The sequence below is a fragment of the Pseudoliparis swirei genome, chromosome 15 (assembly GCF_029220125.1).
Source record: "Pseudoliparis swirei isolate HS2019 ecotype Mariana Trench chromosome 15, NWPU_hadal_v1, whole genome shotgun sequence".
In the NCBI taxonomy this organism is placed as follows: Eukaryota; Metazoa; Chordata; class Actinopteri; order Perciformes; family Liparidae; genus Pseudoliparis; species Pseudoliparis swirei.
This window is the reverse complement of record NC_079402.1, coordinates 4,483,637-4,499,163: the sequence shown is the minus strand read 5'-3', so window position 1 is coordinate 4,499,163 and position 15,527 is coordinate 4,483,637. Positions and strand designations below refer to the sequence as shown.

Genomic DNA, 15,527 nt, shown 5'->3' with positions numbered 1-15,527 from the left:
ATTTAAATTTAGAAAATGTTTAGGCATATTTTTATGTTTACAAAAATACATATATTTCTTGAATTTAAATTAAATTTAAATTTAAAAAATGTTTAGGCATATGTTTATGCTTACAAAAATACATATATTTATTGAATTGAAATCAAATTTAAATTAAAAAAATGTTTAGGCATATTTTTATGATTACAAAAATACATATATATTTATTGAATTTAAATTCAATTAAAAAAAAGGTTTAAAGCATATTTTTATGTTGACAAAAATACATATATTTCATGAATTTAAATGTAATTTTAATAGTTTTTAAAAATATTTAAAGTACTTTATTAAAAAAAAGCAAACATCTGTTTAGATCTATGTTGTTCGTCATTAATAAACACAAAGTCCTTTACATCACAAAGAAAGAAACCTGGAAAAAAACGTACAAGATTGATTCGAGGTTTGTTATTAGCCAATCTTAAGTGGATCTAAATCTCCAATCTCCCTGTTGATCATCGTCAGCCAATCATAAACCTGATTGTTTTGCATTTGCTCAGTCAGACGTCAAACTGAGAGTAACAGCGAATTTATGTTAAACAATACAAAGAGCTCTGATTGTTGTGCCAGTCGTCACGGTGGTACCAGTGGGAGTTGTATTCCCCTCTGCATGATACCTCTGTCCCATATCCAATGAAACATTCATGTCGCATTCCCACGAAAACCGGAAAGGACCGGAGCTAATTCTCTCACTCGCGCATTTGAGAAGTTATTAGCGGAGCTATTTCTATCATTCAGGCGTCTAATGGACAGCGTTCCCCCCCGAGGCCTGCTCTAATTCTAGTTAAAGAGGGTAAAGAGGGATGGGGGAAAGAAAGAAAGAGAGTCAGAGGAGGAGGAGGAGGAGGAGGGTGCGGTAAGATTGCAAAAGGGGGCACACCTACCCATGGTGGAGACATTGACTGATGGACTGGGCTCGCTCAGCACCTCCCCGCGACGAGATAGCAGCCGCAGCTCGTACACGCAGTCCTGACACACACACACACACACACACACGCAGTGGGGAGGACAGAGGATGAAACCACACTTTGTCAACACGGGGACTGTGCCTGCAATGCTAATGAAGTTCATTTGAATGTGTGTGTAGGCCTACGAAAAGGAGCGGAGAAGCAGGATGAGACGCGGCGGGGAGGAAGACGACAACCGGCGGCGCAGAAGACGGGGAAATGGCGCCGGCTGCCACGTTGAAACGTGCACAATCGAGACCCGAAAGACCGATCCGTGGCCTCGTTACCTTGCGCAGACCCGGGACCAGCATCTCGCTGCTGTCGGCGCCGATGTCCTCGTCCAGGTGGAGGACCCACTCCCCCGGCTCGGTGCGGGACTGGAGGACGAAGCCCGTGACGGGGGGGCGCCGGGCCTCGGGGAGGGACCACCGCAGGACGACGCCCGCTGAGCCCCGCTGAGCCGACAGCGCCGCGGGGGGCTCCGGCCGGCTGCTCCTCGGCGGAGGATCTGATGCGGAGGAATTTTTTTTTAAAAGACCTTCAGCCTATCAGCCAGATACGCTCCGACGGAGAAATTAAATTACAGTGGAGGAAATTGCAGCCCAGACAAATGTTCAACCTTGAGAGGTTGAGGCGAGTAGGGTTTGGGCTGATGTCTATATATATATATATATATATACACATATGTATATATACATATATACATATGTATATATATACATATATATATATGCATATATATATATGTATATATATAAATGTATATATATATATAAATACACATGTTGAAACCTAGAGTGTACGGCTCAGTGTGTTGTGTTTTAATGGAAACCAGAGGCCAATGGTGGGTGGCGTGATTCATGCATTTCAGGTCTAATAGTAAAATGTCAGAGTGGTTGATTAATATCGTTATGACACATTTGATAACAGCCCTGAAGGAGATATGCCAGAAAAATTGATGGACCGATGATGCATTATGGTTAAATTGGGATATTTCAACCACAAAAATTGACAATAATGGAAGAGAAAACAATCTAAATGTCGTTTTTTTTTTGTACTTTTATCCAGCACCGGGTTGCATCTTCTTGATTCTTCGTTTGTGATCTCTACTTGTGATGTCTACTCTCTACCGGGAAGGATTCAAATCTTTTGAAGAGCGAACAAGCTACTTCTCAGGAACAAAAATCTGCATTTAACTCACAACATTTCTTCTTCCCCACAGGCGGGTGTAAATATAGCTACAAATACTATACAAGAGGAGAGGAGCGTTGTGTGGAAACGCCGGATATAAATGTTAATTTGGCCCCATGCCAACGCTCGGCGGGCGTGACGTCTTCGCCCTCTCAGTCCGCCGTGTTGTATTTGTCCGCCCTGTCATTCGCCTCGCAGGTTTCTTTGGCCATAAACCGTCAAGTATTGGACTAGATAATGAGGGATCGATTATGAGTCCTTCCTCGTGGCGTGGAAACGGGAATGAAGCCCATCCGTGTAAATATGCAGAACTCGCAGTGTAAATAGGCTGCTGGGGGACGTTTAGGATACACTGAGCTCCTATCTCCTCTTCTCTCTCTCCTCATGGATGTTTTAGGATACACTGAGCTCCTATCTCCTCTTCTCTCTCTCCTTAGGGATGTATTAGGATACACTGAGCACATATCTCCTCTTCTCTCTCTCCTTATGGATGTTTTAGGATACACTGAGCACCTCTCTCCTCTTCTCTCTCCTTATGGATGTTTTAGGATACACTGAGCACCTATCTCCTCTTCTCTCTCCTTATGGATGTTTTAGGATACACTGAGCACCTCTCTCCTCTTCTCTCTCTCCTTATGGATGTTTTAGGATACACTGAGCTCCTATCTCCTCTTCTCTCTCTCCTTATGGATGTTTTAGGATACACTGAGCTCCTCTCCTCTTCTCTCTCTCCTTATGGATGTTTTAGGATACACTGAGCACCTATCTCCTCTTCTCTCTCTCCTTATGGATGTTTTAGGATACACTGAGCTCCTATCTCCTCTTCTCTCTCCTTATGGATGTTTTAGGATACACTGAGCTCCTATCTCCTCTTCTCTCTCTCCTTATGGATGTTTTAGGATACACTGAGCTCCTCTCTCCTCTTCTCTCTCTCCTTATGGATGTTTTAGGATACACTGAGCTCCTATCTCCTCTTCTCTCTCTCCTTATGGATGTTTTAGGATACACTGAGCTCCTATCTCCTCTTCTCTCTCTCCTTAGGGATGTTTTAGGATACACTGAGCACCTATCTCCTCTTCTCTCTCAACTTATGGATGTTTTAGGATACACTGAACTCCTATCTCCTCTTCTCTCTCCTTATGGATGTTTTAGGATACACTGAGCTCCTATCTCCTCTTCTCTCTCCTGGTGTATATTTGGAGGGCTTTTCTCCCATCAACCGTGACCAATTATCTTCAACGGTTTCTACTTCGAACACGTCTACCTGTCTCTTGGACCCCATCCCGACGAGGCTGCTTAAAGACGTTTTGCCTTTAATTGGCAGCTCTCTATTAGATATTATCAATGTGTCTCTGCTAACAGGCCACGTACCACACTCCTTCAAGGTGGCTGTTATTAAACCTCTCCTGAAGAAGCCCACTCTGGATCCAGAGGTGTTGGCTAACTACAGACCGATCTCTAACCTCCCCTTCCTCTCCAAGATCCTTGAGAAAGTGGTCGCAAATCAGTTGTGCGACTTTCTACATCATAATAGTTTATTTGAGAAATTTCAATCAGGATTTAGAAAACACCACAGCACCGAAACGGCACTGGTGAAAATTACAAATGACCTCTTAATGGCAGCAGATAAAGGACTCCTCTCGGTCCTGGTCTTGTTAGACCTTAGTGCTGCATTCGACACCATTGACCATGACATCCTGTTACAGAGACTGGAGCAGTCGATTGGCATTTCAGGCACGGCACTAATTTGGTTTAAATCCTATTTATCAGATCGATCTCAGTTTGTATTTGTAAACGATGACGCCTCGATAACCACCAACGTTAATCACGGAGTTCCACAAGGTTCTGTGCTTGGACCAATTTTATTTACCTTATACATGCTTCCTTTGGGCAATATTATCAGGAAACACTCCATAAACTTTCATTGTTATGCAGATGATACTCAACTATATTTATCGATAAAACCAGAGGAGAGCAACCAACTCGGTAAAATTCAAGCATGTCTTAAAGACATAAAACATGGATGACCTGCAACTTCTTGATGTTAAACTCAGACAAAACCGAAGTAATATTAATCGGCCCTGAGCACCTCAGAGATCAATTATCTGGTGATGTGGATTCTGTAGACGGCATTGCCCTGGCATCCAACACCACTGTAAAGAATCTTGGCGTTATCTTTGATCGGGACTTGTCCTTTAACTCCCACGTAAAGCAAATCTCAAGGACTGCATTCTTTCATCTACGTAATATTTCAAAATCAGGCACATCTTGTCTCAAAAGATGCAGAAAAATTGGTTCACGTTCGTTACTTGAGACTGGATTACTGCAACTCCTTATTATCAGGCTGCTCTAATAAATCTCTTAGGTCCCTCCAGTTGATCCAGAATGCTCCAGCTCGTGTTCTCACTCAAACTAAGAAAAGAGATCACATCACTCCTGCACTAGCTGCTCTGCACTGGCTCCCAGTAAAATCAAGAATCACTTTTAAAATTCTTCTCTTAACCTACAAAGCCTTGATTGGTGATGCTCCATCATATCTTAAGGAGCTTGTAGTACCATATTGCCCACTAGAGAGCTACGCTCACTAAATGCGTGACTACTTGTAGTTCCTAGAGTCTTAAAAAGTAGAATGGGAGCCAGAGCCTTTAGTTATCAAGCTCCTCTTTTATGGAACCAGCTTCCAATTTCAGTCCGGAAGGCAGACACAGTCACCTCGTTTAAGAGTAGACTTAAGACCTTCCTCTTTGACAGAGCTTATAGTTAGAGCTGAATCAGGTTCACCTGGTCCAGCCCCTTGATATGCTGCTATAGGCTTATAGCTGCCGGGACGTTTTAGGATGCACTGAGCACCTATCTCCTCTTTTTTCTCTCCTTAAGGATGAATTTTCATCTCTCAATCACACGTTACTAACTCTGCTTTCTCCCGAGTCCTTTTGACTTCACGTCTCATGGGGTCATCGGACCCTATGAGACGGCATAGATCCTATCTGCCTGATGGATCATCGAGGTCTGGGTCGTGGAATTCCTGCTCCTGACTACGCCACTGTCCTGTTGAGACTCCGCCCACTGTTGAGACTCCGCCCTCCTCCTCCCCACCGCCATCTGCCTGATGGATCGTGGAGGTCTCCATCGTGGAATATGCCTACTATGAACTATTCATACACTCTGTCATATTCATTGAATGTATTTTAACTCTAAATCTGTCCTTCTGTACACATTACATCTATTGCATCTGTCCATCCTGGAGAGGGATCCTCCTCTGTTGCTCTCCTGCAGGTTTCTTCCTTTTTCCCCTGAAGGGTTATTTGGGAGTTTTTCCTGGTCCGATGTGAGGTTTTGGGGCAGGGATGTCTATGTGTACAGATTGTAAAGCACTCCGAGACAAATTTGTAATTTGTGAAATTGGGCTATACAAATAAACTGAATTGAATTATGGATGTTTTAGGATACACTGAGCTCCTATCTCCTCTTCTCTCTCCTTATGGATGTTTTAGGATACACTGAGCTCCTATCTCCTCTTCTCTCTCTCCTTATGGATGTTTTAGGATACACTGAGCTCCTATCTCCTCTTCTCTCTCCTTATGGATGTTTTAGGATACACTGAGCACCTCTCTCCTCTTCTCTCTCTCCTTATGGATGTTTTAGGATACACTGAGCACCTATCTCCTCTTCTCTCTCTACTTATGGATGCATTTTCATCTCTCCATCACACATTACTAACTCCCGGAGTCTTAGTGACTTCACGTCTCAGAGGGTCCATCGGACCTGGCTGGGTCTGATGCCTCCTGCCACGGCTCTTAAATAGTAATAGTATTGATACTAATTTCCCATCGTTTACGTCAAAGCAGGATGGTTGTCCTAAACCTTAAACCTAAACGACGTAGTTAGTCTTGTTGCCTAAACATAACAACAATTTGTTTACATGGTGGTGGCTCGACATCATGGTGCCCCCTCCATATCATGCGCCATTAACCCGAGCTACAGTCGTACATCCACCACACAACAGTAGTTTGGCCTTTTGAGCAAGTTATTTAAGTTATTCACTTTAAACGGATATTAGTTGATTTGCATTGCAACCGGTTGGAGCAGTGGTTCTCAAACTGTGGGGCGCGACCCTCTAGTGGAGCGCCAAGGCGTTACAGGTTGGGCGAGAGGGGAAATGCATATTTCTTTTATTTCAAGACCTTCATTGAAAACTTCACATATTACAAAGTACACAGACATAAAACTAAGTCATTAAAAAATAAAGAGAGAATTCAAAATGTCAACACTACAGTGCTATTGGTGGACATAACAATACTGTTTTACGCAATCTCGCAAATAAAATAAGTTACCATATAAAAAGGGGTGAAATGCAAGTGAAGAAATGCCGACTGGACCCGGGCGATATTCGGCCTACTGACCCGAGGTGCGCGCGGCGGCGATCTCGCTGAAGGGCCCGGTGCCCATCTTATTGTGAGACAGGACGCTGAACTGGTAGTCAGTGGCGGGAGACAGGCCCGTCACCTGCAGGCCGCAGCCGGAGGAGGAGGGCACGGTCACGGAGAACCAGTCCCGCCTCCCGTCGTCATCTCCATCCGAAGTCTTCTTCGCCCTGAAAGACGTAGAGACGAGAGAGAGAAGTGAGAACAAAAGAGCGATGGCGGCGGTGGGGGGAGGGAGGGGGGGGATTCTGCCCGGTCTGCTTTCATGAAACATGACAGAAAAGTAGGTTTCATTAATAATTCATAGTCATCGTCGGCTCCAGATTGTGTGGCAGAGACGGCACTGATGTGTCCTCAAAGAGCTCGCGACTCAGATGATGGCTTCCGTGTTCCTCTCGGAGCCGAGGTTCCACGTATCTATTTTACACGGAGCAAATGACTTGACCCCGGGGGCTAAAAAAAATTATATATACATATATATAATATACACATATATATACACATATATATACACACACATATACATATATATACATATGTATATACACATATATACACATATATATAATATATATATACACATATATATATATGTATTATATATATATATACACATATATATATACAGATTATATATACATAGACATATATATTCACCTAATCAAAACTGATGAAACTTTAATGTCAGTCTTCTTGACTGAACTGAAGGGATGTTATTTTATGAGAAACCCCTGAAAAGGTCAGTGGAGCGCACGTTAACACGATGTGGATAGCCGTGACATTATTATATAATAATAAAGCGTGAGAGAAAACACTCATTCTAAGTGTTCGTCAGATGTGTAGGCACCTTTTTCTTTTCTTTTTTTTCTTTTTGTTCTGTAGTATTTTTTTACAAAGTATATGGTATAAAAATGCATTCGCGGGAACGTGCTCACGATATCTATGTCACGGTTTTCACCCTTTTTATGAGAGAATTTTGTTTTTTAAAGACTGAAATGTCAATGGTAAAATATTCATGTTGATGTATCGTTGTTCTCATCCCTGAGTTATTGTATGTAATCCATATTCGTTTCTATGCTGAAGTGACGATGACCCAGTTCCCTCTCCGGGATTTAGAAAGCACATCTCATCTTCATCTGATGCGATTAAGACGAGCATGAAGAGAAGTCATCATGACATCATATCTTGGAACTGGAAACTGGAAACACAGAGGATCCCATTTCTTTAAAAACCTAATTTCACTAAAATAATCTGCCTCTTGAGATCATAATTCTCAGACATTACAACTGGAATACAACACAACAGTGACGGGCACGTGGACAACGCGAACGCGAGACATTCATCTCAGATTTACAATACAAAAGTGCCGATTCTGCACTTATTTCCGGAGTAACCTTGTTACATGTCCGCTGCATTATAAAGCTACGGCCTGCAGCAGTGGGTTTTTTTGTCATTTCTTTACTGTAGCCGCCTCAAGGTGATGACAGATAAAGGAATTCCTCATCCCGGAGATCAATAGACTTAATACTGTGCAACCGATGGCTGCCATGGTTACAGAGGAAGAAAGAAAGAGAGAGAGCTTCCTTTTTTTTTTACACCCACCAAACTGAAAATGTCTGCGCCGATCCTCCATCAAAGCCCGCCTCCCAGGACACGTTGGCCTGCCTCACCCCCGGGGAGACGGACAGAGAGGTGGCGGCGTGGGGACTGGTTCCTGTGAGGGGAGGAAACGAAGACGAGCTTAAGCCGTAGTTCAGGGAGGAAGACTCTCTTTCCACGGCGGGTCATGCATAGTGTCTGTCGATTAGTCTTAGTGATTACGCTATCAGCTGATCTGGGGAGGGCATCCAGTTTTTAAGCGACCAATTGGATGATGCACGATGTCTCTTAGCCAATCAGATCGTTGCTGTCAAACCTGAGTTTTTGTGTCTTGTTTTTTTCTTGTCACTTACATGTTTTTATTCGTTTAGACATAATAACATAAAATAAATACAAAACTGTCAGACATAAACAGAAAAATATAAATACACATAAATATATAATACAAATATACACATATACACAGACACATAAAACAGGACACAATGATATATATATACACAAATATACACTTAAAACAGGACACAATGATAAAGATGCATATATATACAGGACTGTCTCAGAAAATTAGAATATTGTGATGAAGTTCTTTATTTTCTGCAATGCAATTAAAAAAACAAAAATGTCATGCATTCTGGATTCATTACAAATCAACTGAAATATTGCAAGCCTTTTATTCTTTTAATATTGCTGATTATGGCTTACAGCTTAAGAAAACTCAAATATCCTATCTCTAAATATTAGAATATCATGAAAAAGTATACTAGTAGGGTATTAAACAAATCACTTTAATTGTCTAATTAACTCGAAACACCTGCAAGGGTTTCCTGAGCCTTGACAAACACTCAGCTGTTATAAATCTTTTTTTTACTTGGTCTGAGGAAATATTAAAATTTTATGAGATAGGATTTTAGAGTTTTCTTAAGCTGTAAGCCATAATCAGCAATATTAAAAGAATAAAAGGCTTGCAATATTTCAGTTGATTTGTAATGAATCCAGAATGCATGACATTTTCGTTTTTTTAATTGCATTACAGAAAATAAAGAACTTCATCACAATATTCTAATTTTCTGAGACAGTCCTGTATATATAAATATATAAATATATACATGTATATATATACAAATATATATGTATATATATATGTATATACATAGATATATATATATATCTACACATATATATATATACACATACATACATACACATGCACATACATACATATATACACACATACATAAACCAAAACACACAAAAAAACAAAAAGAAATCAGAAAAAGAAAAGCAGCCCTGACACCTCCTTAATTATCAATTATTTGTAAATTTGTATACAAATACTGTCCCGTCTTATTTTGAAGTCCCCGTCTCTCGTGTCCTCTGTTTCCCTGCACTTCCTGTCCCTGTGATTGTCTTCCCTGTCCCTGATTGTTTCCACCTGTGTCCGATCACCTGTGTAATCAAACCCTGTTCCTCTCATTCCCCGGTGTTGGTTCGTACTGTTTAGTTTGACTGGTTATTTTGAGTTAAGAAGATGAAAGTTTCTGTGGAACGTTGTTGGCGTTCTGGTTCTTCTCTCTGGCTACAACCGTCGTGACAGAACCAACACCGGGGAATGAGAGCAACAGGGCTGAAATACACAGGGAAGGTGCACAGGTGGAAACAATCAGGGACAGGGCAGCCAATCACAGGGACAGGAAGTGCAGGGAAACAGAGGACACGAGAGACCGGGACTTCAAAATAAGACAAAAGACACAAGATGCAAAAACTCCAGATCCTGACACTCCTCAGTCACCTCCAGGCGGCAACTCCTTTCTTCACCACCACCACCACCATCTGGACCCCGGGGGGTGGGGGGATTCTGTCGGATCAGAACTCTGCGTCACCGCCCCCTTTATCCTGGTTCAGGATAGAGTCCGATCGCCCCAAAAAGACTACGCACGATTCCATTTTTGTTACAAGTAATAAAGATTATTGTTAATTTCGGAAGACGTCTCTCCCGATTCAACGACCACGGCGCCGCTAAAGTTCAGAGGCCGTCGTCTCTCGATGTCCGGGTCGTGTTTTTTTACACAGGTTGTGTTTGGGAAAGACAACTCGGAGGAGATAAATAAAGGATGAGGACATCTCCCGTAGTGGGACTTTTGGTTATTCTTCTCCTATCTGGGGTTCACTCACCCAGGACGAAGACTCGCGTGACGGCTTTCACCGAGGCCACGCGGTTCGCGACGCTGCACTCCCACGCCCCCTGGTGGTCCTTCGCGAGCGGCTGCAGGAGAAGAGAACCGTTGGGTTCTACGGAGTAAGAGGTGCGTCGGGCCGAGTCGACCTGTCCGGGAAACACAAAGGGTCATTCAGGGTCATTCGCACATGGAACGAAACTCTCCGATAGTGGATCGATAAATAAAAGAATATCAAGTTATAGAACGAATGGATGTCTTCACCAGATTAATTCATGTTTGCAATGTTTACTCCGAAATCAAAAAGAGAAATAGAAATAGTCTCATATACTTCTATGCAACCAGAGGAGTCGCCCCCTGCTGGCGATTGGAAAGAATGGAATTTCTTTAATTTTTTTAATTTCATTTTCCAAATATTTTCGCAATGCAAGAGAACATAAGCATTACATAAAAATTACACAATAAGTTAGGAAAAAGAAGAATATATAAATACACAAGTCGATGAAATTAAATAAATTAAATAAATTAGATAAATTAAATAAATTAATACATTATTATTAGGGCTGTGAAACGATTAAAATTTTTAATCGGATTAATCACAGGTTTTTGTGGATTAATCATGATTAATCACATATTACCGATATTCTCGGTATATTTTGTGAGAACATAGAGATTTATGACAAAAGACGGATATATACATTTATACATTCTTCTATACAATGGTGCTGCAACTCAGCAGTTATTTAGCAGTTTTCTTCCATATGGAACATTAATACATCTTCATCCTAAACAGAATGTTTAACCCTCCTGTTACCTTTCGGGTCAATTTGACCCCATTCAATGTTTAATGTCGGTGTTCTTAGGGGGTTTGACCCCAGGCTGTTTTTCACTGTGTCAAACATATCAGAAATATCAACTTTTTATTTATTTAAAGGGCTATTTAGGTAGTCAACAAACAAACATAAAGTACCTCACACTTAAACTTGGGAAGCAATATTAATTCTAATAATTTTCTGAGGTTTTAATTGCTGGGTCAATTGACCCCGAGGGTGAAATATGTTAGTAAATGTAAAGGTAACAGGAGGGTTAAACAGAACATTTTCTCTTGTTTGTCAACCATTAACTCCACCATGATACAATCTAAAGGTGGACAGATTGACAAGTGACTTTTTGCTCGGGGTCGGTCCCGCGCGCGAGCCTGTGGCGTGTGGCGCGAGAGAATCGAGTGTTAACGCAACGCGAAGAGACAGAAATGACATGCTGCTGTGGAGATACGATCAACAACAGACGTTTAGTTTAATAAAAGAACAAAGGCGTGCTCTAAAGAACATGTCAGGGCGGGCGGGCCAATCTTTTAATGTCATGCGATCTACCACACTTCGCGCGATCGACTGGCAGGTCGCGATCGACGTGTTGAGACCCTGATCTACAGGAAGTAAAAGTCATAACAAGGTTTCCGTAGGTGAACCTGCGGAAGGATCATTACCGATGAACAGACCGTCTGCATGAGAGCGGACAGAGTTCAGATTGAAGTGGTGTATTGGAAGCTCATTTTGCAAGTGACTTTTTTTTCATCCCGACGACCAACAACAGACAGATTGGAAGCTCATTCGCAGTTGTAAATGCGTTTTAAAAAAATAACTAGTTAAACCTGTAATTGAATTAACTGAGTTAACGCGTTATTTTTCACAGCACTAATTATTATAAAAAATGTATTATATAATTAGTCATTATAATTAATAATAATAATTTTAAAAAGTTGGTGCACAGGATGATGACAGCGCAGAGATACCACGATGACATAATTCAGAGCTCCAAATAGTTAGAATCCTATGGTACCATTAGTGATTCTTATTTAGGCTGCCAAATATTCAAAAACAACTTTCTGAGACTATATGTGGAAAGAATGGAAGTTTAAGCCACTTCCACATTGGCTCCTCTTTTTAGACCTGGAGGTTTTATCACTTTGCGATACTATAAATGGATTCTGGTCCTATTGGCTGTGCGGGGGTGTCGATGCGCTGACTTCCAGAGCAACGGCTCTCTGGTTCTTCACGGAGAAGCATTGATGCGCCGATCTCAAGGTCGAGCCCAGAGCACGTTGCAACCATTAGACTACACAAGCACAGTTTTTTTTCTTTCCGCCTGGCTTACAGATGGCAGCCGGTGGGACGATAACTCACGTAATGTGCCTGTATTTGTCCGTGAAGAGGAAGATGTTGGCAGGGGACATATAGAAGATGGATTTAATTTAATCAAATCCTCGAGCTGTAGAGAGGACTGCTGGCGTCAATCCACCCCTCCCTCAAAACCACCTACCTCAAACACGCTCCTTTGGTAATGTAAAGCAAGTTTTTGCCAACTGACAACCACCTTCCATGTATCTCTTCTCAAATAGGGGTATGTGTACCCCTGGGGGTAGGTGTGGTGTACCCCTGGGGGTACATGAAGGCACTCCAGGCGGTACGTGAGATTTTTCTAAAATATATTTAAAATTAGTATCCATTAAAAAATCCTTTAAGAATAGTTATTTAATAAATATTCAATTAGATATCAATGTAAGTTCATGAACTTAATTAGATATATTCTTTTTTCTTTTTTTATTTTCTTTTTTTATTAGTGTTCAGAATCTCACATACACATATTGACATTTTTCAGATTCTTTGTATAAAGAGAAGTAAAAACAAAAAAAATAAACACATATGCAAATAAAGAAACAAAAACAATACCAAAGTAACAAAACTATAAAATAAAGCAGGGAGAAATCATTTTCTATAGAGTAGAGAAATACAGTCAGGCTATTTATCTATTCTAAATCAGACACTGTGTGTTACATATTTTTTCAAACCAAGAACATAATAATTGGCTGTAAACATATTTCAGAAGGGGCTACATTACTAAAAAAAAGTTTGAGAACCACTGATCTATACATCCAAGATATTTTAACAGGAAGAGAAAAATAGAGACCAATTTTGCATATATTTGGTATATACTTAGAGACACGATGAGACTTTGGAAAGTCTTTTTTTTAATTATTATAATGTCATCTTATCTTTTTTACACGGTGCGGACAACCACACTGGATAAATACTGTGGGAATTAAAACCCATTTTAAAAAGTGCTGAGCAGTGCAGAAGGGCGGCCATTACAACCAGACAAAACACGACGGCCTTGAAAGCAATTGAACAAAAACACGACTGCTTTTTTATTTTCATTACCACGACGGACAATTTACCTTGCTCCAGGTAACTTTCATTGTGGGGTCCTTGTTCCCTCGACAGGGGACGAGCAGGGTCCCGCCAGCTTCCCGTCTGTACTGCTTCTCTGGAGCGACGCTGAATGACGGGGGGTCCTGTGGATTTCCCCCAACAAAAGCAATAAAGCAGAAAGCAAGAAGATTGCAGCAATGGCGACAAAGTCTTTTAACGACCGGGTTACTGCCGCTCTGATTATCTTAATAACAAAAGGATTAGCCGCACAATTAGGCCCCCGAGATCGGAGCCACCGCGCTGAGTCAGAGTTGACTTTTTATTAATGCCAGAGGGCTCACGCGTCAAGAGCGAGAAGGTCAATAAAATGTCTTTTCGGATACGTTTATAATTCGCCGTGACGGCTGCAGGTCGTGGCTAATTAAAAATGCCCACGCCAGGTTGGTCCAGATAGACGGTTCACCAGAACCGGAAAGGACTGTTTGAGCTCGGAATGCATTGCAAGCTCTGACCACTAGGGGGCCCCAGAGAGCACGCTGACCTGCAGGATGACGTCCGTAGGGCCGGACGGACCCGCGCTGCCGTAGCTGTTGTACGGCGTGCACGTGTACACGCCGGCTGTGTCGTCGTTGACCGTGGTCATGAGCAGAGAGCCCCCGGGTGTCAAGGTCCATCCTGGGTACTGGAAGAAAAGCACGATACTCAAACCACTCGAACAGAAACCGCTCTGATATGACATTCAATGCATTAATAAAGTAAAATGAATGAAGTGGCAGGAAATGAACCCGTGATCCACATTCCACTGGAGATATGATATCTGACGCACACTTAAAAGATGAATTGGTCTTTTCTTATCTTCAAATTTCAATTTTTTCTCTCATTTTTTTTAAGCTTTCGCATTAAAACACATTTTCAGAGTTAATCAGCCGCGGCCGTGGGCTCGTGTTGGTTCCCCACTTCATTTAATGAAGTCAAAACTGCCATTATCCTCCCCAGGATGACGCGGCGAGAAAGTATTACTGAGTGTGTGTGTGTGTGTGTGTGTGTGTGTGTGTGTGTGTGTGTGTGTGTGAGAGAGAGAGAGCTTGAGACATCCGGCGTTTGGAATAGGAATAATTGGCAGAATAACAGCCCGACTTTGACGCACTACGGCGACAGGTCCGACGCTCAGAACTAAGTGTGTGTGTGTGGGGGGGGGGGGTCAATCCAGCTTGTGACCGGGGGGGGGGGGGGGAAGGAGAAAGTGGGCGGATCCTTTGCACCCAAAACATAAGGGCCGATGGTTTTAAAGCTGCCTTTTTGTAGTTTTGTTAATTATTGGAAACAAATGTAGGTCTGTTTTTTTTGTTCTTTACCATTTTATTTCTCCTTTCTCTTTGTATTGTATCCTTAAACTCCTGTCTTGTTTATTTGTAAAATCTAACTAAATATATATTTAAAAATAATAAATAATACAAAATATATAATAAATAATTAAAAAACAATAAAAAAACTGCCATCCTCACAGAAGTGTGTTAAAATATGGTTTTGCGATGCAAGAAGACAAAAAGGATGAAAGAAATAGATTTTTTTTAAATCTTGTGATCCACTGCTGAGAAGTCCCGCCCCCTAACCCCTAAAGATCCTAGAACCGTCCCTCGGACGCAGTGAGCAGTAGATTGAAGTGGACGTGGAAAAAAAGAGGAATAAGAAGCGAGAGCGCCACGGGCAGTCAGGAGTTCCACTGGGATTGCTTCGAAAGCTCTTAAGGTTGCAGCGGCCATCCCTGTCTTAGAAGACGTATGCGGTTCAATGAGCCTCCAATTGAAAAGCTGAAAGGATATTTCCATCACCGGACACTCGAAACTTCCCATTATAAAAACTGGCTGGAAAAACTATTCATCATAACATCCAACTCGGGCCTTCGCCCTGTAACAACGAGAGAGAGAGAGAGAGAAAAAAGGG

General features: G+C 41.7%; 1 protein-coding gene across 5 annotated transcripts in view; it reads right to left on the bottom strand.

Moving 5' to 3' along the window:
* igsf9a (immunoglobulin superfamily, member 9a) overlaps positions 1–15,527 on the bottom strand; it is a 53,132-nt gene that overhangs the window by 2,342 nt on the left and 35,263 nt on the right. For all 5 annotated transcript variants that reach the window (XM_056431973.1, XM_056431972.1, XM_056431976.1 and 2 more), the window contains 7 exons: positions 14,125–14,265; positions 13,610–13,726; positions 10,373–10,523; positions 8,201–8,312; positions 6,578–6,768; positions 1,271–1,491; positions 921–1,005 (listed from right to left, as the gene is read on the bottom strand). In XM_056431973.1, coding sequence (XP_056287948.1) covers positions 921–1,005; positions 1,271–1,491; positions 6,578–6,768; positions 8,201–8,312; positions 10,373–10,523; positions 13,610–13,726; positions 14,125–14,265 — 1,018 coding nt within the window. The remainder of the gene's footprint in view (positions 1–920; positions 1,006–1,270; positions 1,492–6,577; positions 6,769–8,200; positions 8,313–10,372; positions 10,524–13,609; positions 13,727–14,124; positions 14,266–15,527) is intronic.